The following is a 21,321-nucleotide window of genomic DNA, read 5'->3' on the forward strand; positions in this document are numbered from 1 at the left end:
CTAGTACTTCTTGCTGGCAGCTTTCGATCGGAAATGGAGCTCAAGTCTTCCCTACCGCATACCAGGCCACCGATTGACGCAAGTATGTGCACACAAGTGACCCCCGCATCAAGAAACGCATGGCTTGGAGACATGACCTGTGCATTCATTGCCAATAGGGTTCTGCCACCGGGCCACTATGCAGAACATTAAGTTGTTGTCAATTGGCCGGTGGTAACCGTTCAAGTACAAACTGTAGGATCTGAACTCGACATTGAATACATCAATATGTAGATCAAAGCCTTCCATCGTATGATTCCTGACTGCTGTTAGTTGTCGTTTGCCGTAACTTCAGGTCAGGGGTCCAGTTATGGCAAGGTGCCAGGGCGCCTATCTTTAGGTAATTGCCCGAGTGCCCCTCCATGACTCTGACTGCTGCAAGCTGACGGTGCGCCTGCCCCACATGCCACTGGGAAAATTCCCAGAAGTCGCGCCGAACTCGGGCAGAGCAGGGCCGCTGCATTGCATACATTCAAGTCTCCAGAAAGCGGTCGAGATAACGTACGACGCATAGAAATAAAGAGACGCCCCTCTAGGTATGTATAATAAGAATAATATTGGGTGTCGTAGTGCGGTCTCATATATTTGCAGTCGTAGAAGGAGCATTGATTTTGTTCTCTCACCAAAGCGAAACCTCTCTCATTTAGCACGCGAAAAACTGACATTGTGACTCCATGCAAGGCCTTTATTTACCTGTACGGCGTAGTGCCCTATCGGGGGCTACTCTACTTAGTCGTAGATCCCGAGCAGCTTTTTGTCCGAATCTACAACCTCTGCGCCTACTTCCACTTCCCCAGCGAATCCAGCGCCAACACACAATGGCGTCAACAGCAGCATCGACGGATGGTGCCGTCCTGACCAATGGCATAACCGACCAGGAACCGCAGACCAATGGCACCGCCAACCACGCCAACGGCCACACGCGCCAAACACCTTCCATGTCCGGCCTCTCCCTGACCGAATACAGCGTCAATCCCACGTCGCCGCCGCGGGCCACCAGGTCCGAGCCCCTGGTGCCCGAGGACTACCTCCTGCCGAACGGCCACCCGGACTATGTCCGCCTGATCAACACAAGCCGCGTTTACGACGTATGCGAGAGGACGCCCTTGACCCCGGCCGTCACACTGTCCAGGAGACTGGAATGCAATGTGCTGCTCAAGCGCGAGGACATGCAGCCCGTCTTCAGCTTCAAGCTGCGCGGCGCCTACAACAAGATGGCCCATCTGTCGCCAGAGCAAAGCTGGAAAGGAGTAAGAAATCTGCCCTACCCAGAGCCATTGTTAGTCTGCCAAACAGAATACTGACCCGATTGGGTGAATCAACAGGTCGTAGCATGCAGCGCCGGAAACCACGCCCAGGGCGTCGCCTATTCTGCCCGCAAGCTTAAGATCCCGGCCACCATCGTGATGCCCGAGGGAACGCCCAACATCAAGCACGCCAACGTCTCGAGGCTGGGCGGTACCGTCGTCCTGCACGGCCCCGACTTCGATACTGCCAAAGCCGAATGCCAGAGACTGGAACGAACCCACGGCCTCATCAACATCCCCCCTTTTGACGACCCCTACGTCATTGCCGGCCAAGGCACCATTGCCTCGGAGCTTCTCGGCCAGACGAACCTGAACAAGACCGAGGCCATCTTCTGCTGCGTCGGCGGCGGCGGTCTGATCGCCGGCATCGGCGTCTACATCCGGCGCATGTACCCCCACATCAAGATCATCGGTGTCGAGCAGAACGACGCCAACGCCATGGCGCTATCCCTGGAAAAGGGCGAGCGCGTGGTCCTCAAGGACGTGGGCTTCTTCGCCGACGGCGCCGCCGTCAAGACGGTGGGCGAGGAGACCTTCCGCATCTGCCAGGAGGTCGTCGACGAGATCGTCCAGGTCAACAAGGACGAGACGTGCGCCGCCATCAAGGACGTCTTCGAGGACACGCGCTCCATCGTGGAGCCGGCCGGCGCCCTGGCCGTGGCCGGTCTCAAGAAGTGGGTCGCCCAGAACCCCTCGAGCAACGTGAACCGTTCGCTCGTCGCCATCCTCAGCGGCGCCAACATGAATTTCGACCGCCTCCGCTTCGTCGGCGAGCGCGCCACCCTGGGCGAGGGCAAGGAGGCCCTCCTCTCGGTGCGCATCCCCGAGCGCCCCGGCGCCTTCGCCGAGCTGATCGACTGCATCATGCCCCACAACGTGACCGAGTTCTCGTACCGGTACTCCCACGACGACGTCGCCAACGTGCTGGTGGGCATCTCGCTGCTGGCGCCCGTGAGCGAGCGCGCGACGGAGCTGCAGCGCCTGACGGAGCGCATCGGCGCCGCCAACATGTCGGTCACGGACCTCTCGGGGAACGAGCTGGCCAAGTCGCACATCCGGTACCTCGTGGGCGGCCGCTCCACCGTGCCCGACGAGCGCGTCTACATGTTCACCTTCCCCGAGCGGCCCGGCGCGCTCCAGAAGTTCCTCATGACGCTCCGCACCGACTACAACATCAGCCTGTTCCAGTACCGCAACAGCGGCGGCGACGTCGGCGAGATCGTCGCGGCCATCCAGTGCGCCGAGGTCCAGGAGCTCGAGAAGTTCCTCAAGCAGATCGGATACCCCTACAAGGACTGCACCGACGACCCGGTCTTCAAGACGTTCCTCCGTGCCGACTAGGCTTTCCCAACAACAAGAAACAACCTACACGACATATTCAAAAGCTAGGCCGGCTAGAGTCAAAAGAGAAACTTCCTTAGATACGAGGGTTCACACATAGAAAAACATCAGGGATCATGCAAAGGGTTTAATATCGGGGCGTTCGGAGGGGAGTCGGTCGGTCTTTTATTGAGCTCGGGGGCAGTGCGAAAATGGGCTTCTTTCCTCATTCGATACCTCTTTAGCGTAGCTTAAAACGAACGACCATGCAATTCATAGACATCGATTAGATGAATGGTCTCCCTGGTGATGTGTTTGTTGGGCTATGCTGTTCTCTACTTGGCCTGCCCACGTAGGGATCTTTCCGCGGGCATTCAGATACGATAGGTGATGGTGCCTTTTATGCATTCCACGGCCGCTTTACCAAAGCCCGTTCCTGGACACCATCAACATCTCTCGGGTCGTGAAAGAGATCGCACCAGTTCGCAACGGCCGCGTGTCCGAAAGGCCATCAAGACCACATATTGGTCACTTCAAGCCTTCTCCTGGGATGTAATGGCCATTCGGTTCATGTGTCCTTGACGAAATCGGGATTTGATATTAGGGAGGGGGGGGGACGCTGTGCCGTCCTCGAATTACGATGGGACTTCTTACCTCTCAATCGGGCAACGAGATATTACTTATCATGTTAGCAACCTCTTCTTCAGGGCCGACCCGGAGGTCCACCACCACGTGTCCCCCTTTTTCCTGCCGTCGAATGATACCCCCCGCGTCCAAGAGCAAATCGATATCTCGGAGGGTTTTGCAGGATCACACGCGCAATCTCAATTTTGTATGTTTCGCGATCGACCCAGTGATGAGAATACCCATCCTAGTAAGAGAAACAGATGGGCTCGCTCTCTCTCCCTCTCTCCAATCTTTGCCTGTCAGAAAGCATCCTTCGCATCACCATTTGGGTCTCCCAGAAACTGGGACGTGGAGGTAAGAGGCAATCGAACCTCTATCACACCCCTACCTGGACTGATACCAGGTACATTACCAACCAGAGACTCGACACTTTGATAAACCCCGTATGCGAGAACATCCATTGAATCAACTGGCTTCCAATACTGGTTGAAATAGACCACCGCCCGCTTCCAATCTCGTGACCCATCGTCGTAACCGCAGACGTTCACGCTCGGGAGTAAGGGACAGCAAGTGAGATGCCAGTGCTATGACCCATGGAGTATCCAACGGAAAACAATGAGATGATCTCGTCAGGAAATCGAATGAGTATGTATTCGTATTAGACCTAGCAACCTTTTGGCTTATCATCAATGCTTCTTAAGGTGGTATCAAAGGAGAATGAGAGAGTAAGCAACACAACAGCAAACAGCAGCCCCCCATACCCAACGCCAAATCCCGTTGTTATCCATGATGACACACGCGGATTTTTCTCAAGACCTCAAACTACGCAACACGTCCTTCCTCACCCTGGTCGCCCGAGTAGGTCCACCCTGCTGCTACTGGTGACCACCCTGCTGCGGCTGGTACTGGCCCACGCCTCCTGCTCCGTCCTTACCGGCTTGCTGGGGCGCGGCTGCCATCTCCATCTGGGGCTGGGCTTGGTACTGGCTGTCGACGGGGCCGCCGCCGGGCAGGCGCGCCTGGACCTCCTTGTCCTGCTGGATGACGGCGCAGCACGGGCACCAGTACGAGGTGCAGCAGTCGCCGAAGCCGGAGCCGGGGATCCCGAACCGCTCGCGGATCTCGGTCCGCTTCAGCATTGAGTAGACCCAGCCCGCGCCCAGGGTCCACATCAGGATGCCGTGGATCAGGCAGTCGCTGTTGAGCGTGTCCGCCGTCTGCATTGTGGGGTCGCGCATGCGGTCCGCCGTCCTGCCGACCACTGTTTTTGCAGTTGTGTTAGCATCATACCGGGCATTGGGTGTGGGTTGTGTGGATGTTTCCAACGGGTAGTCAATCAACTTACAGAGACAGGGGACGAATGTGCCCAAGACACAGGAGCCGCAAGGCGAGCAGTCGCACAAGTTAGACTGCCACTCGCCGCCTTGGAGCTGCTGGGACGGCATGGGTTGGTGCTCTGCCTGCATGGGGGTTTGGTTCTGATACTGTTGTTGCTCCATCTTGGCTGTGGTGTTGTTGGAGGTTGTGTGGTGTGTGTGCGTGTAAGTGTGTGGTAAAAAGGCCGATGCAGAGTTATGTGTAGGCTGGAAGCGATGCTGGTAACACTAACAACAATGCAGAAGAAAGCAGTACAGCAATATGACTTGTTGTGAGTGATGCAGATCTGTATGTCTGCTGCTGGAGAGAGGAGAGATGGGGACGATGGATCTGGCAAAAGAGAGGGAGAGAGACAACAGACCAAGCAAGAATGGGAAGTGTGTTGGATTGGGGGCGCGATTGCATTTATTATTGACCTGTTCATGTGTACCTACCTGGCATCGACCTACCTGGTAATTCCCACGGGGAAGGCGTTGGGCTGAGCTGCCCATGCCACATGCACGCCGCTGCCGCCATGGGGGGGGCTGAAAGAGAATGCGGCACAGCTGAAAGCGAAAAGTAGGAAGTGCCATGCGTGCTCCGTCTAGGCAAACGGCGCCTTCTCGCCGAAATATTCCAGTGTCATGCTAGTCTGGCTGTGGAGGAGATGAAGTGGGAACACACGGTCAATGCCGTGATTACATACGGTGTGTAGGTACCTATTTATACACGATCCTCATGGCAAGTGTCTAGGTTCCCCAGTCATGAAGGGCTGTAGGTAGGCGAGAACAACGGGTTGTAACGCATGATTTGCCGCATGGTCATGGTTGAGGGATCGGGCACCTTGAAGCTTATTTCGGGCCTAGTTGTCGATGATGGAGTGCCGGTTGCGTTGATATTCTGTCACATTCCTTCGCTTCACGGGGCATGTACAAGTATGCTGAGGTGGTTCATCATACGACAAGATGATGCTGATGGTCGACGGGAGAAGCTACCTAGCCTCGGGCCAGTGCAATCTAGAACCAGCCCCTGGAATTCGGAGACTCGATGATCGATGCCTTCTGTGTAAGGCACTATTGATACACTGATGCTGGCAAGAGGCGTCGACATCCAGACCAAAAAAGGACAAGCCAAGTAAGCACCAAGGGCATGGTTCCTTCTTTTGACTTTTTAGGTTAGGTGGTGTCGATCTGCATTGGCTCGCGCCTGGGCGAGTCCAGCGAACATCCCCCAAACCCCAAACCGCCGTCGAATCAGGGACGATTCCTCGAGGAGCCGAGTCTGAGGCTGAGTGGTGGCTGCACCAGAACTGCACAACGCACTGCAGCTGCAAGCGACTCGGTAACGCCCAACGCCCCGCCGGCTGCAGGTGAGTGAGCTGTGCTAGTTAGGGGATTGGGGGACCAAGGGACTCTAGTAGCGCGTCTTAGCCCCTGGAGCCTACGCGTTTTAGCGTCCTAGGGCTGATGAGAGCAATTTGTAGCCCATATTAGACCGAACTCAAGAAGGAGAACAGAAGAATGATTTTGTTACTTCAACTGAGCACCTTCGGTTCAAGAAAGAAAACTTTGGGTAGGATTCCATTGGCCACTTTCGGCAGATCTTCCTGGCTTACGGACTACTACATGCACGGATACGGACCGCACATGCGTGCATACATGTCTGTACGTGCCCGTAGATGTCAACTGCCTGGTCCTGATTGCTGGGAGATCTGCGCCAAGGAACCCGCCCAAAAGATGACATGGCGTCAGAGTCCAATCCCACATGAGCTGCGAAATTGCGGCTTGCGTTCCGATTTCCGCCCTTCGCTTCGACCCGCCCGCAGGAATGAGACTGGATGCCAGGAAGCCCAGGATCCATGCCGAGTAGAACGACACAATGTTCAATGTCTTGCCTATTACCAACGCAGGAATATGTACTGGTGTATTGCAGGCTGATTATGCAATAGGACGCAGGAGTGAGTACACATCTGGGGGCTTCTCACTTCAATAAGCCACCCACCCATCAGTCCCATCCGTCCTGCATTCTATGTTGGGCAGTCATATATACAAAAACCAGTCAATGCTGAAGCCGCCTGCCATGCCATTGCCATCAATACAAAAATGTGAAGGTCTCTCATCATACTCAGTCATGCCATATGTCACGATGCCACATCTGCACCTGCATCCGCATCCGCATCTACCTCGTTGACAACCCCTTTGCTCATAATCACGTAGTCCGGCACAAACACCTTGCCGAACCGGAGCTTCCGCGGCTCCGGCGAAATCTCGTCCTTCTCGAAGCCCAGCCTCCGGTAGAAGGCGAGCGCCCGGTCGTTGCTCAGGAAGCACGTCAGCATCACCTTCCCGACCGTCGGCGTGTGCCGGGCCACCTGCTCGTGGTACCCGAGGAGCTGCCGTCCCAGACCGGTTCTGTGGTAAATATTAGTTAGTAATTCAATAAGATGCCCCTATTTATTGGCCATCATGGTAGGTATGTAGTCAAAAACATACCCTTGCAGTTCCGGCTTGAGGTGGATCTCGTAGCAATAGACAACCGGCTGCCCCTCCTCGTACGTCGGCATGAGCGACGTGAAGCCGCGGATCCCGCCCTTGCCGTCCCGGACCAGGACGTACCGGAGCTCCGGCGACTTCATCTCGGCCCGCTTCTGGCCCGGCTTCCAGCCCATGGACGAGGGCTCGTAGTCGGCGCGGCTGGTCTCCTCCACCAGCGCCAGGCACGCCTCGAGGTCGGCCTCGCTCAGCCGGGGCGCTCCGACCAGGCTGAGGGAGTAGGCCTCTTGCGTCTTGGGGTGCGTCCACTTGTTCCAGTCTGGGCTGCAGCGGTGGTGTTAGTCAGTTGCATGATGCAGGGTATGCGGTAAGGTTTGGTGGTGTGCTATAAAACCAACTTACCTGGGACGTAGATGGTCTGCTATGAACTGTGCATCGTCTTTCTTGTTCACCAGCTCGATAGGGGTGGGCTCGCCACGCTTGCGCTTCTGTCTCCTATTGGCAGTCGCCATTATGGACGAGCTCGATTACCTCTTATTGCGCGTTACCTGTAAAAGGGCAATCTAAACAAGTGCCCGCAACGAACGTGAATGATAGCCCGTATTATTGATATGTGATGCCCATGTATAAGGAAACCGTATCGAATCTCTCTTCAAGTTGGTCCAGGAAAGGTCAGGTCTAGGAGTCGAATTGGCTGATGCTGCTCTCTCTCACCGTATGCGGAAACACCTTCCCAGCATTATGTCTCCACCCCAATAGATGCATACCCCCACGTTAGCTCTTCCCAGCAGCTCCAGTTTCTTTTCTCGGCATCTACATAGAATTTGGCATCTCGAATCCCAGTCGTCCGTCGTCATCAACCCAGACCATTGGCATATACTGTCCCATGCTTCACTTGTAAAAGCGTTTCATAAAAGAAGTCCGATGCCTTGAAGCTTCTTCTAGATCCCGCATTGGATATGCGCTATTCGACGGTGAGCCGGGCTGCCTCCTTGGTGGGAAGGTCGTCCTCCCTACTTCGCGGCATCCGAAGCTATGCGACAGAGGCCCCTCGTCGAGGTGGTGGTAGTGGTGGACGCCTCGGCGCAACCCTCAGCTTAGAGCACGTATGTATCTCCTACACAACCCATTCATATATTCAGTAGAAGGCAAGTCATTTACACATGTATACAGTTTCTCCAAAGGTCGAAAGTTCTGGCTCTATACCGAACTATACTCCGAGGCACAGGCCATATCAAAGATGTAACCACAAGAAATGAGACACGCAACTTCGCGCGGGCCGAATTTGAGAGGCATCGCGGCGTCGCAGACCTGGTAAGCAAAAGTCTTGGTACAAAGCATCGACGCCAATGGCTGGTTTCTGACTGTTTCGCACGCAGGGTCACATTAGATATCTCTTGTCCACCGGCAAGACCGAGTGGGAGGCCATGGAGAGGTATATTGGTGGAATGTAGATTTGGTTCAGTGTCTGGGCTGGTTGGCGCCTCCCATGCAGGAGAGGAAATACAATTGTTACAGCTTCAAGCCCGTTGTCTACAGGTCCTCTCCGCTGCCTCGAATTTCTTTCGCCCAACGCACAACGCCCAATGCTGCCCTTCTCTGCTAGATGCTGCTACTGCTGCGTGTCGCTTGCGTCTAGTAGAATGTTCCCTTCTGCGTCTGCCGTAAATGTACATGTTTCGTGATATCTAGCGTTACAACTCCGTCGGGGTGTGGTTCGTGTATCTCTGAGGGTATGCCTTGAATCGTCGGAGGATATCGTCCGCTCCAATTCGTCACTGGTCGATTGCTTTTCCAATTGAGCCCGACCAGTTTACCCTTGCCGTTGCTTGTGACGCGGGTTCGCGCTGCAGATGATGTACAGATATCCTCGGTGTCTCTTGTTCGCCTTCCTTCGTACCACCTAGAAGAAGCAGCAATGTTAGCCCCGATAATTCGTTTCGCATAGCTGAGAGATCGAGACGACGGTCGATATTCGCAAGTAGATCTCCCGCAAGAAAATCCCCGCGGTCCCTTTCTCCCTGCCGTGACGTACCTTGCAGTGTTCGCATCGCTTCTTGACCGAACTGTGCACCTTCATCCCCCGCGTCTGCTGTTGTATCGTAGGCTGAAGCGCCTTAGCCGCCGTCGTCAGGGCGGTGGTCGGCCGAGCGACGGATCGCATCACGGCGTGGGAAATGCAGCGCATCGGCTGCTTGGTGGCGGCAGCACGGAAGGCGGCGGGTCTCGAGGAGGCCAGGGTCATGGACCGCATGGACGAGGAGAGGAGCGACATGGCCGCGGTGGTCTTCGACCGGGCGATCGACGGGTTGCACATGGTCGTCTCGTGGTGGATTGATGTGTGGCCGCCTGGCGTGGGTGGTTTGATCTCAATGCCAACCGATCAATTGAGCCAAACATCCAAATTCGAGGTTCCGGCATGGGCCGATTGAAGCTGGCCGGAAAAACTAGGCTCCCCGATAAGCTGCTTCATGACCCGCGATATGCACATAACCCGAAACCCGCTTTACCCCGGAGTCGGGGCCGAGGTATCAAGCAACTTTGGGGATATTGGTTCGTTCTGTATGTACTGTGGGCATAAAAAGTCGTGAAGGGGATATTTTACAGTGGGCGATGTTAACTTGACAAGACCGAGTAGCACTGGCGTCTTGATGCTTGTCGCTGTTCATACTAGACACGGAAAGGATGGCAAACAAGTCGCTTATCCGAAAGGGAATTGCTCGGCATAAGAATCTGGCATGTAAATTAAATAACAGCCACATAGACTGCATACGCAATGCATACCCAGTCAGGCTCTTCTTCCGTCGGCCAAGCTCTCTATGACAGATCCCTAATTCTGGTATAATCCATCCTTATCATACAGCCACAATCATCAACCGCCTTCCTTCTATTCTCTATTTCTTCCTTGGTATCTGTGATTTCCCAACTTTCCTCATCGAGCCCATCCTCCAAGTAGTCATGCTTGAATACTTGCTTCCTCGCTCTCACGCCCATTAGCCAAATCAGACAATATTTGCGAGGCCTGTTGTTCGCGCAAGGCCTGGATGGAATCCTCCACCATGCGCTCCAGGAACCCCAACGAGACGGCATCGTCGTCCGACCCCTCGTGCGGGTGGCAGCGGTGACAGGACTCGTCACCATCGTATGGCGGCACCCTTCTCTAGGGGATGCAGAAATCGATCCAGCTGCCCAGGTAGTCCAGCCGGTTGCGCGTGCTGTCCTGGAACTCGTGCTCGCGGTAGATGTCCTCAAACTCCCGGAAGCTGAGCTTGCCCCAGCCCCCGCGCGTCTTGGCCTCCTCCTCCGCCACGTCCAGGCGCTTCCATGTCTCCAGCGTGGCGTGCATGATGTGGGCCTGTTGGTGCTTGTCCTCTTCCGTGTTGTTGTTCTCGTTCTCGTTCTCGTTCTCTTCCTCTTCCGACCATCCCTGTCCGTTGGTGTTCTTGTCATCACTTGTGCTAGCATCAGTGGCCTTTTTGCGGGAGATATGCGCCGGCTCCACAGATGACGGGGATGGGGTAGAAGTCTCAACATATGAGAGTCCCTGGCTGAGAAGCAGCTCGGCTTCATCATTGGGGCGGAATTGAGGCATAGTCGGGTCGCGGTAGAGCACAGTTGTTGGCAGAGCGGGTGTTGGGTCAGAGTGGTGCTCCGTGGTGGTGTGGGCATCGTCAGCGTCGTTGGGAGCATTCTCTTCTTCAGGTTTGGGATGGGATGGTTCGGTGTGATCAGGAGCTGGTTCGACTGTGTAGCCACTAACTTCCAGTAACTCTTCCAGGCTCTGCTGCTGGACCGGATGCGCACCCGAGCCAGAAACAGTCTCATCATCCGGAGGTGTCGTGTTCGTATCCACCTCCAGGTGTTCGAACAGGTGGCGATACTTGTTGCGCTCCGCACGGGTTTCCGCACAGCGAATCGCCAGATCTTCGGCCTTCTTGAAGATATCGTCCAAAAGCTCGTTAAAAGCTTGTTGCGTGACCTGGTACAGAATCTCTTTGCCAGCATCCCGCTCGGCGTCGGGGATTTCCATCCCGCCCCATCTCTCCGGTACGCTGCGCGACGAAGTAGACGGGTTGGACCGGATATCGAAATCATCGGTATCCTCGGCAAAGCGAACCTTGGAAGAGGATCTAGAACGGGGCGAAGGAGCAGGCTGGGCAGACTTGGATGATTCAGCAACGCCATTGAGACTTTCCAGTACGTCATCATTCTCATCCCAGCCTTGTGGGGGAAGGGCACCCTCTTCAACATCGAGGTAGAACTGGCGGCGCTTCCATCGTTCGAGAAGCTGTCTTCTGGCTTGGACTCTGCGGCGCCTCTCGTTACCCAGTCTTTGGCTGCTGGCCAAGCCAGTTGGGTGAGGGACGCGAGTTATAGTAGCAGCGCGCCGGTTGGTGCCGTTGATGTATCTGATAGAACCTCTGGAATCACCAAAGCGGATTTCCGGCTCAGCCCTATCCGCATCGCCATCAGGAGAAGAGCGGTCTTGGTCGTCGGAAGAGGCACTATCGTCATCCTCCACCCGTCGCTGAGAAGGCTCATCACGGCTAATAGAGGCGATGATATCGTTGAGTTGGCTGTAGTCGCCGTTGACCAGTGATTCGAGATCCACAATGTTTTGAGGCGGGCTGGTGAGACCAGACCAATACCTGGAATCGGCATTGCTGGAGCGCGGGTGTCGAGAAGAGGAGCTGAATGATTCGGTGAAGAAGCTTTGGTTGGTATTGCGAGCGAACAGGCCACTGAGGATATCTTCACGGGTGGACGTGTCCGGCTTGTCTTGGTTGATTACGCCAACTTTACCATCATGGATATCGACGTCGCCGTTCGAGCGGAACACCTTGCCTTCCATGGGTCGCGAGTGGTCGGCCGGTGGCACTCGGCCTTCCCTGCCAAACAAGCTACTCAAGGGGGCCCGGCTGTTGACCAGTTGCTGTACCTCGGTTGCTGCCATCATGTGATCATCCAGACCTTCCAGTATATCACGGTGCATCTGCTTGTAGAGTACGTAGTAGGCTCGGAACATGCGGAGGAAGTCCTTTCGACTGACGAAGCCGTCGCCATCGATGTCGTAACCCTCGAATGTCCTCTTGAGTTTGTCCTTGCGCTTTCGGTACGAGACACCGTGGAGGAACTCTTCAAACCCGATCAGGTCGTCCTTGTTAGTGTCGTAGAATGCAAACATCCGGTCGTGGATCAAGTTAGGCGTGGTGTGTTGGTAGCCACCAGAAGGTACTAAGCAACGTTCAAAAGTCTTTCGGTCCATTGCCAGGCAAAGTCCGGTCGGGTCGTCCCTCCATTCCGTGTTGGCAATAAAAGTCCACTGTTCCCAAAAGGCGTCCAGTTCGACGCGCTCGAAGCCCGTCTCGTTGGCCCATTTGGCAAGCAGGTGGCGCGGCAGGTTTCGAAGAGCGTTGTCTGGATCACCGGGATACCAAGCGGGCTGGATCTGGCGAGGGCCGAAAGGCGGCGCAGGAACTCGGACCTTGTAGAAGACGTGGGTTTTGATGTGAAGACCTTGGGATTCGCAGACCTCGCACAAGTCGAAGTCGGTACAGTTGGCGCAGCGGTAGCGGATGCCCCGGATGGGGACCATACCGCAGCCATTGCACTGGCATCCGCGATGGACGTAGGCATTGCGACGGGCATTGTCCTCCGAGACTCTAAACAGGAGGGTAACAATGTTCTCGCCGGTTCGCTGTCGGGGTGCCTGGGAGGGGTCGTTGTACCAATCGTCGTCATTCAGAGGTCCGAGTAAGGGGAGGGTGGCGTTGTTCGTGTCGGCGTTCTCGTCTCCTTGGGCTTGGGCGTCCGACTCGGAAGAGTCGTCGGGACGGAGGGAGCGGCGGCGGCTTCGGCGGACGGCATTGCTTCGGTGCAAGCCAGTTGGACCATCGGCGCCGGTATCTGAGGCCTGGAAGTACTGGGAGATGCAGTAGTAGGAGATGGATACAGCGGCGACGGCGGAAACGAAGGTGATGGCAATCCTCGGTCGCGTCAAGGTCGAGGCTGCTGCAGTTGATGTCGAGGACATGACGAAGCTGTGTTGACGCTCATAGCGACAAGGCCTGGCCTCGAGAAACTAAGGTTCGTTCAATGCTTGGAGATTCCTGCACAGCAGTGCTCCAGAAATGCTAAGTCAACCTGTTCGATGACATGGGCGTCCGATTCAAAAAGAAGGATCGTACGTCTTCTTGCTGCAATCTGGCTGCTCGAAATGGCCCGATTTCAGGCGCGCGGGCGCATGCGAGAGCTGACGGTTGATTGTGATATTGAGAATAGAGCGGTCTTGGGCGGCAAAATCGGAGCTCTCGTAAGTGGCAGCAACAAGCAGCTGCGTCATTGCTTCACCAATGCAATACGGATACTTCCGTTCTTGACATCTCACATCATGTAGAGTCAACAATGGTGCACGATTTACGTTCTGTCAAAACTATCATGTATTTTGAAGAAACTGCTTCGGTGGATTGACCATTTGCAATAGCAAAATGCAATTACTTTGCTCCCTGACCTGTCTGTTCCACCTTCCGCCTCAGTATGCCGTGGACCTCAGTCACGAGTCAAAGCATGCTACAGTCGTGCACGTTTCTTTCTCCAGTCTGCTCGTATTGTCGATAACCAATCTATGGCCTTTCCTTTTGCTATCCTGACCCCCATCGCCTCCTCCAAACTCGCTGCCGAAAGCTCCAGTTTTGAACCAAACTCTTCATCCAGCACTTACACTGAAGTTTGGCGGGCCAACGTAGACCTGCACCTGCCCAGTCGGCGACTGCTGGTTAATCCAGACGATCTCGTCAGGCGAGATCTTGTGGCTGCCGTTGGTGAACGTGCCCAACTCGGCCTGGTACGAGAGCCACAGCTCAGCGCCACCGTCGTCGGTCTTGGTCAAGTTGAAAGCCGTCCTATAGTCGCTGCAGACTGTCCACGGGACCGAGGGGAAGACCTGGTAGATCGGCGGGGTGGCATGGCAGGTTGAGGGGCTCGAGTCGTCCGAGAAACCAAAGTCCAGGTCTGCGCTGTACTCTCATGTCAGTTAGTATCCCGTGATGTACAAGGCATTCATGTTCTGTGGTGAGTGGGTAGATAACCACATACTACCCGTTGCTTGAGTGCGGAAGCGCTCCTGCGATGAAGTTTTGGATTTGAAACGAGGATTTCCCGTATTTCTGGGCTGCAGTGGCCCCGAAGAGCATGGGTAAGAGATAAATGATGATTCTCATTCTGAAGTAGAGTTGGCTGCTGTTTGGGAATATGTAGTTATGTTGAATGGAAGGTAAGAGAACGTGATTCATATGTAAGTTCGAGGGCTCATGTGAGTAGGCCCTCAAAGATGCAATGCTGAGTACAAATCTGTGTAGATAGGAGACGGTCGCACTTCGGCTTGCCGCACGACGTTTTGTTTTGATTGATTTTCTTTTCTTTTTCCATTTTCTTCTTCTTCTCTCTATCTTATATATGCTTTCCCGCGGAAGGGCCGATCGTAGCTCTCGCGACTCTAGATTTGTTCAGCCTTACACAAACATCGAGGCAAGCGAGGAACTGGTTGTACCGCACGACTACCTACGTCGTACATGGTGTGTTCATCTCTCAGGGGTAGAAAATCTTAGCGACAATCTCAGCAGATGCAAGCAGGCGCGATGTCTCGGGGCTTTGCAGGATCTAGAGACTGACAGATCGAGGCCAGGCAAGGTTAGAGCCAAAGAACACAAAGACGCCATCAGCAGCATGTTATGGCTGATAAGGGGAATCCTAGCGGGTGCGAAACACAAGTATCATGAATATACTGATCTAACAGCTTGGGTCTTCTGTGTCTCCGCCAGCCGACGTCAAGGGTAACTCGGAGGTGTGGATGCTACGGGAGTGGCCGAATGTGCTCGGGAGTGAGTGGAGTTCGGCCTACTGGTTGGCATGTGCATGCATTGGAACAGGGTGCCTCCTCCGTAGTAGATTGAGTTCATGGCAGCAAGCTTGCATGATCGATACATGTAGATTTCTTTCTGCTGCTGCTGCTGTCAACTACCAGGCAGTCTATGTTCGCAGCTGGTCACCATACGAACGCCAGTTGCACGAAATCTCGTATCGCAGCCTACGCGGTCACGACCTGACGAGTCTGGATTGCGTGTCGCTTGGGCTGACGGGGGGCTCCGCGGGCGCACAGTAACGGCGAAGGGAATGGCCAGTTGCTAAAGTTAGCCTCCAATCCTGTTGCTTGGTGGTTGGCAGCAGAGCCACTGCCAAGCGTTCAACTGCCGCCACTAATCCCAGTCAGGCCGGATCATCGGTTCTGGCTGCATGCCATGTCAACAACTTTTGGCAGAGAGGCGGGCGTGTTAAATGTGTTGAAATTCGACTTTCGGTTATCTTGATGCCAGATATATGTATGTAGGTATAAGCCATACACAAGGTCAAGGTGACTGATGCATTGCGAGGTATGAAGGATGATGTAATGTCGTAGGAGCAGATTTCATGGGTAAGGTTACTCCAGGATCGATTAGTAGGCACTGCCCAGCGTCTAAAATCAGGGCGCAGTCCAAAACAAACCGCTAAATGCAGGAGGATCAGCTGCCGAGAAGTTGGAGTGGGAGCCCACCACCCGATGACCTTGCGTGTTTCAGCGCCTTTCGCCTGCTTGGCCTGCTTTGCCTACCCCCGAAAGCCAAGCCAAAGCATGGCCATCGATGCAAATAGAGTGGCTGTTCATTGTCCTTGTTCATGTCCACGTCAGCCCACCCCGGCCAACCATTTACTTGGGCCATGCCGCATTGCCGACCCTGCAGAAGAATGAAGAACCCTCTACCTGTCTTCAGCCAACCTCTCACAATAACTTCACTCACTCTTTCTCCAACCTGTTGAAGAACCCTACATACATTCGTTTCCCGCTACTTCATACGCCGACACTCGCTCTGTGTCAAGTTTTTTGATTGCCCGAAATATTGATTTGTACGACAACAAAACAAAACACATCCCACCTGAATAGAGAGATAACCAAATATGGCACCGCTTATCGTCAAACCCGGCAGCCTCCCAGTGGATCAGCTGGTCCGGACCGCTAGAGCTGCCGTAGTCGCAGCCGGCCCCGGGGTCGCTCACCTCGCCTCCCGCGATGTCCTGTTCCGTCGGGACCTGGCCGTTACCAGCGATGCCCAGAAGGTCACTCTCGGTGTCATCGCCGCCTACGTTGTCGCCATCGCCCTGTTGTGGAACTTGCCCTACATCCGATGGAGTCTCTGGCCCTTCAAAGTAAGTTGTTGTTTACGTTCTGCTTATTCATTCCCATCCATGTGAATCTGCTGTATATATCACTAGACCACTAACATATCCTTTTTGCAGATGTTGGTCATCGCGTTCCATGAGTTTGGCCACGCCATCACCGCCGTCCTCACCGGCGGCCATGTCAAGTCTATCTCGCTCGACCCGCGCGAGGGCGGCGTCACCCACATGGTCGGCGGCCGGAGCGCCATCACCCTGCCGGCCGGCTACTTGGGCTCGTCCTTAATCGGCGCCCTGCTCATCTTCTGCGGCTTCGACATCGTCGCGAGCAAGATCGCCAGCATGGTCCTGGCCGTCTGCTTCCTGCTGACCCTCTGGTGGGGCAAGCGCGACTGGCTGACCATCCTGACCATCCTGCTGGCCGTCGGCCTGCTCGTCGCCTGCTGGTTCATCGTGCACGCCGAGCCCCTGCGCTTCGTCGTCCTCTTCATCGGCGTCATGTCGAGCCTCTACTCCGTCTGGGACATCTGCGACGACCTCATCCTCCGCAAGGTCAACAGCTCCGACGCCAGCGTCTTCGCCAAGCGCTACGGCGGCTCCTCCCAGTGCTGGGGCGTCATCTGGTCCATCATCTCCATCATCTTCATGGCCGCCGGCATCGTCGCCGGCATCGCCGCCTTCCCCCAGTCCTTTGCCCAGCAGGAGGAGGATTCGAAGCACTTCTTGCCTACCCGATAAAGCACGGGAAATAGCAGTGCATGTCTTGACGAATCATGACGTTTTCCCCTTTAATATAGATAGATACCCTACCTCTTAATTACGTTACTTTACACTTGTTCACTTTTTTGTTGTTACGATGCTCCAACCATTTGTTGGCGCTACTAGATGTCAAGATTTTCATATTCAGCCTTGAAAATGTGAAGCAAGCACCAAAATTGATGAGCCACTTGTGTAGCTAACTACTTAAATAAAGCTATGCAAACGCGCCCGAGGTTTATTTCCCCACCATCGCTCCCAGTGGTACTGGCCCTACCTAGTTCTATCATCGTTGCTGGTCTACATGCAGTCTTGGAGTTCGGGAGTTGGCGGACAACCTACCACATCTTCTTTGTCTGGCTATGAATCATAGCCCATGATTCCATGGCGTGCGCCCGAGGTTGGCCCACCCCAGCGGCGCCCTGCCCCGATCGAGCGATTCCGAGGCGTAACGGTCGCGCCCCCGGGTTTGCCCGTCGATCCGTGGCGGGGACTGGCCCTCGCCGTGGGCCTGATAGTCGTATGTGCTGAGGTGGTTGTCGTCGGTGCCCTGGTAGTGGGCCCAGCCGCGGATGTCGCCCTGGGGCCCGTCGAAGTTGTGGGTGCGGTAGCTCCTCGTTCGCATGGAGTTGGCGTTGCGGCCGTGGTAGTCGGGCGATACGTCCACGCGCACGCCGTGGCGAGTCCAGTGGCTCTCCTGGTCCGGGAGCTGGACCTGTCCGTCACGCGGCTCGTCGATGGTCGCCGTCTCAGTCCCGAGCCACCTCCCGCGTCCGCTGTAGTAGTTTATCGCGGTGGCGTGGGTGCCCTCTTGCATCGCCCTTTCTATATCCGCTTGGGCTTCAGCGGGGTCTTGCGCTGCTGCGGGAGGCGTGGGAGCATAATACAAGGGGCCGGCGACTGCTCCCGAGGCCGCGGGGGCTGAGCTCCCTGCCGCCGCAGTTGCATAGCAGCCCGTCGCATCGTACCCGGTAGTCGGGGGCGCATAGGACGCGCTGTAGGCACCACTACCGTAGCCTCCTGTCGGATCGCCGCCATATCCGCCGCCATAACCGCTACCTCCGCCTCCTGATGTCGGGTAACCGTAAGACATCTCGAACTTGATGCGTCTGCTTATTTTTAGCTTCACCTACTAGTTTATGTCCGTGGTAGATCTTTTGATATAGTATCCTGTTACTCTCTTTTCATGCTTGGTGGTGTTGTTTCTTTTCCTTCAGAGGAGGGAGCCATGGCTTGCTGAGCTATCGGTTCTCGAGATTTTATACCCCCAAGTTTGCCATGCTTGGGTACTGGTCATGAGAGTATGAACCATCGATAATATGTGCATCCGAGACGCGGTATGACTATTGGCTCTTCTTCAATCATGGCATACATAGAACTGAATCGACATGTTCACTCACTACACAACGCTGCAGGTTTATCAAGGAGTCATAGATTCAAATTTGAGCGAGGCCAGAGGGTTTAAAAAGGACTTGAAGCAGGACTTTTTCCTTCTTCCTCCTTCTCTTTCTTTATATATCCCCTTGATAGCAAAAGCTTTGCTCCCATCTTGTTATGCCGTACAAGGTGTATCACGTCCGCCTTGGGGATACCAACCAACCGCCCGAATGATTCAAAACCATGTACGGACAATTTATGTAAGGAAGTATCACTTTGCTCCCCATGCTCTCTTTATCATCTCTCATGTTGCTCCATTTTCGCCTTTCGGCGCTGAACCTGAGCCATAATGGTCGGCCATCCCCTCGGTGGCGCTGAGCTTCGCCCCTTCACCAAAGTGAGTGACCGAGTTGCTATAATTGGTATAGTAAAAGCCCGACCGGCCCGTCTCGTCGCCATCTGTTACGGCGGCAAGACTGCTGAGCAAGTTTTGTCACGTGCCTAGCTTCCCTTGGTCACTCACTTGCGTACGCCACATCCAGCCGGTGAAGATGTGGTTTCTTCCTAGAACATCATCAGAAATGTTGCACATACACATTCGTACAAAGACATCCAAATATCTGAGAGATCCATCCGCACTGGAGAATGGGTGATTTGCAGCCACCAAAGTGTGTGACTCTAACGCCAGGCAGCGCAAGTATGTACAATAAGTCCTGAGACGAAGACACGCATGAGGAGCACCGAAAACCCCTTTACACCTAGTGTCAGAACCGGAAGAAGAAGTAGTGACCATTGGTATGTGGCGACAAGACTAACATAGCAAACCAATCCTACTATAACCCAAAAACTCCTCTAACCCCTCTCGTCGCACCCCTCTACCTACCTACTCGCTCGCCTCCTTATCAACCCCGCCCACTCAACTTCTCCCCAACCGCAATCCTCTGCTCCAGCACCCCATGAATCCACTCCGTCTTCTCCACGACCGGCGCATGCCCCATCCCCTCGACGATATGCCCCTCGGCCGGCTCCAGGTACTCAATCAGCTTCCGCCCGTGCGGCACCGGAATCATATCGTCCTCGACCCCGTGCACGACAAGGATCCGCTCGCGCCCGACCCTGTCCGCGAGCTCCTTCAGCTGCTTGGGCGACTTCCAGTGGAACCCCGCCGCCACCAGCTGCAGCAGGAACCCCCTTCTTCGTGTACCCCTCGGCGTCGCGCGACTTGTGGATCTCCTGCGCCGCGAACCGCTCGTAGTTGGTCCGGAACCGCCCGTAGTTGTCCGGGCACGGCGGGTCCCCCGTCTCGAGGTTGCCGTTGCCGAGCACGGGGTCGTGGGGGGCCGGCTGCTTCGGCGGGCGGACGCGGGGGGTCGTGTGGACGTCCGGGATGTGGCACTCGTCCGGCTCGTCGAGCCACGCCTGCGCGAAGATTTTCGAGGCCGCGAACGTGACGGTGCGCTCAAAGGACTTGGGCATCAGCATCGTGATGCGGCGTGACATGTCCTCGGCGAAGGACGTCGTGTTCTCGATCCGCGCCGCCGTGTTGAGCAGGTTCAGGCTCGCGAGCCGCTCCGGCACCAGCATCGCCAGCTCCTGCGCGATCATGCCGCCCATGCTGATGCCGACGGCGTGCAGCTGGCGCGCCTCGGTCCAGCCCAGGTGGTCAATCACCTCGAGCACGTCGCGCGCCATCTCGGACGTCGAGTACCGCATAAACGGCTTGGACGAGTGACCGCTGCCGCGGTTGTCCATGATCAGGACGCTGTACTTGTCGCCGTGGTCGTGGCCGAAATGCAGCGTCTGTCGCTGCCACGACCATTTCGGGAACCCTAGTCCGCAAATGAGCTATAACGAGAGAGAAAAATCGCGGGTAAAGTCAGTAAGCCGCAACGTTTGCAAGGGTGTGGTGTCGTGGTGGCGATCTGGGCATGAAGAAAAACTTACAACCAGCTTAATGGGGCCATCGCCATGGACTTCCCAGCAGATGTCAATAGGACCGCCTCGATCTGCCGCGACGGGCAAGAGTCCGCTCTGATGCGGTTCGAAATGCCACAGGGCGGTGGGAAAGGCCGGATTGGTGACGACCTCGGCCACGGTCGGGAAGGCTGACCTGGATTGAGGGTTAGTCGGCTGTGTAAGTTCTTCCGTCATTTTTCTCGCTCCGAATACCCGCTTCTTCCGCTTCTCTTGTTTCACGGCAAGGATTCTTTTGCTCACATCTTTGAGATCGGTTGAGTTTGATCCTGCCGTCTTGGAAGTGAGGGAGGGAGGATGGCGGGCGGCAGCTTATCTGCTACCTTTCACCCCTGCTGGTTTATGAGTGACCCTTTGCCAAGATCAACTAGGAGAGTGAGTGAGCTCTCACGGGAGGATGTAGGTAGTCGACGGGGTGTTATATCGCCCAGCGCAATGAGGGTTCAATCGGGTCGGTGATTGTCGTCGCCGATGACTGAGTGAAAATGCAATATTGACCGGCTTCTTCACTGAAATGAATTCCGGAATTGACGAGAGCGAGGCGAGGCAGAGGCGCAGGTGATGCTCACTCAAACCCTTGCATGCCTAGGTTTTTCGATATGATCTATTACATAGGCGATTGAGGTGGGGTCGAGGCCGACGGGGGTATGACGAAGCCTGTCCATCCTGTCCATCCTGACTGGCTGGAGTCTCATCAACATGGTTCAATTCAAAACACACCTCGGCATCTCGTCCTCGCCTCGAACCCCTAAATACAGTACAGCAGCAGCTCGGACGTCTTCGACCGGGCCATTCTCCCATCTCGGTAGTATCGCTGAGACTCCTGCACAAACCATCGAGCTGACGAGGAACTGAGTAAAAAT

The 21,321-nt window shown here is 55.3% G+C and overlaps 10 protein-coding genes across 10 annotated transcripts; 3 read left to right on the forward strand and 7 right to left on the reverse strand.

Moving 5' to 3' along the window:
* Positions 1 to 857: 857 nt before the first annotated feature.
* PG997_010375 (Threonine dehydratase- mitochondrial) lies at positions 858 to 2,687 on the forward strand (the record flags this gene model as incomplete). Its single annotated transcript, XM_066814690.1, has 2 exons — positions 858 to 1,289; positions 1,365 to 2,687. 2 exons carry the CDS (start codon positions 858 to 860, stop codon positions 2,685 to 2,687), a joined length of 1,755 nt encoding a protein of 584 aa, XP_066666652.1.
* Positions 2,688 to 4,168: 1,481 nt separating this feature from the next.
* PG997_010376 (plac8 family) lies at positions 4,169 to 4,792 on the reverse strand (the record flags this gene model as incomplete). The annotated part of the gene is made up of 2 exons (XM_066814691.1): positions 4,169 to 4,554; positions 4,639 to 4,792. The coding sequence occupies 2 exons, from the start codon at positions 4,790 to 4,792 to the stop codon at positions 4,169 to 4,171; spliced, it is 540 nt and encodes a 179-aa protein (XP_066666653.1).
* Positions 4,793 to 6,789: 1,997 nt separating this feature from the next.
* PG997_010377 (acyl-CoA N-acyltransferase) lies at positions 6,790 to 7,653 on the reverse strand (the record flags this gene model as incomplete). Its single annotated transcript, XM_066814692.1, has 3 exons — positions 6,790 to 7,060; positions 7,142 to 7,465; positions 7,544 to 7,653. The coding sequence occupies 3 exons, from the start codon at positions 7,651 to 7,653 to the stop codon at positions 6,790 to 6,792; spliced, it is 705 nt and encodes a 234-aa protein (XP_066666654.1).
* Positions 7,654 to 8,100: 447 nt separating this feature from the next.
* Positions 8,101 to 8,595, forward strand: PG997_010378 (uncharacterized protein; the record flags this gene model as incomplete). The annotated part of the gene is made up of 3 exons (XM_066814693.1): positions 8,101 to 8,247; positions 8,315 to 8,455; positions 8,521 to 8,595. The coding sequence occupies 3 exons, from the start codon at positions 8,101 to 8,103 to the stop codon at positions 8,593 to 8,595; spliced, it is 363 nt and encodes a 120-aa protein (XP_066666655.1).
* Positions 8,596 to 8,954: 359 nt separating this feature from the next.
* On the reverse strand, positions 8,955 to 9,458 carry PG997_010379 (ribosomal protein L36-domain-containing protein; the record flags this gene model as incomplete). Its single annotated transcript, XM_066814694.1, has 2 exons — positions 8,955 to 9,044; positions 9,177 to 9,458. The coding sequence occupies 2 exons, from the start codon at positions 9,456 to 9,458 to the stop codon at positions 8,955 to 8,957; spliced, it is 372 nt and encodes a 123-aa protein (XP_066666656.1).
* Positions 9,459 to 10,301: 843 nt separating this feature from the next.
* PG997_010380 (uncharacterized protein) lies at positions 10,302 to 13,175 on the reverse strand (the record flags this gene model as incomplete). The annotated part of the gene is made up of 1 exon (XM_066814695.1): positions 10,302 to 13,175. The coding sequence occupies one exon, from the start codon at positions 13,173 to 13,175 to the stop codon at positions 10,302 to 10,304; it is 2,874 nt and encodes a 957-aa protein (XP_066666657.1).
* A 672-nt stretch (positions 13,176 to 13,847) lies between these two features.
* PG997_010381 (uncharacterized protein) lies at positions 13,848 to 14,334 on the reverse strand (the record flags this gene model as incomplete). Its single annotated transcript, XM_066814696.1, has 2 exons — positions 13,848 to 14,157; positions 14,237 to 14,334. 2 exons carry the CDS (start codon positions 14,332 to 14,334, stop codon positions 13,848 to 13,850), a joined length of 408 nt encoding a protein of 135 aa, XP_066666658.1.
* A 1,798-nt stretch (positions 14,335 to 16,132) lies between these two features.
* PG997_010382 (uncharacterized protein) lies at positions 16,133 to 17,089 on the forward strand (the record flags this gene model as incomplete). The annotated part of the gene is made up of 2 exons (XM_066814697.1): positions 16,133 to 16,381; positions 16,472 to 17,089. The coding sequence occupies 2 exons, from the start codon at positions 16,133 to 16,135 to the stop codon at positions 17,087 to 17,089; spliced, it is 867 nt and encodes a 288-aa protein (XP_066666659.1).
* A 385-nt stretch (positions 17,090 to 17,474) lies between these two features.
* On the reverse strand, positions 17,475 to 18,200 carry PG997_010383 (uncharacterized protein; the record flags this gene model as incomplete). The annotated part of the gene is made up of 1 exon (XM_066814698.1): positions 17,475 to 18,200. One exon carries the CDS (start codon positions 18,198 to 18,200, stop codon positions 17,475 to 17,477), a length of 726 nt encoding a protein of 241 aa, XP_066666660.1.
* A 1,186-nt stretch (positions 18,201 to 19,386) lies between these two features.
* PG997_010384 (uncharacterized protein) lies at positions 19,387 to 21,041 on the reverse strand (the record flags this gene model as incomplete). Its single annotated transcript, XM_066814699.1, is given in 4 exon segments — positions 19,387 to 19,659; positions 19,673 to 20,329; positions 20,429 to 20,594; positions 21,028 to 21,041. 4 exon segments carry the CDS (start codon positions 21,039 to 21,041, stop codon positions 19,387 to 19,389), a joined length of 1,110 nt encoding a protein of 369 aa, XP_066666661.1.
* Between the last annotated feature and the right edge of the window lie 280 nt (positions 21,042 to 21,321).

Source organism: Apiospora hydei, assembly GCF_038363865.1.
Source record: "Apiospora hydei strain CBS 114990 chromosome Unknown utg000007l_segment0_segment0, whole genome shotgun sequence".
NCBI lineage: Eukaryota > Fungi > Ascomycota > Sordariomycetes > Amphisphaeriales > Apiosporaceae > Apiospora > Apiospora hydei.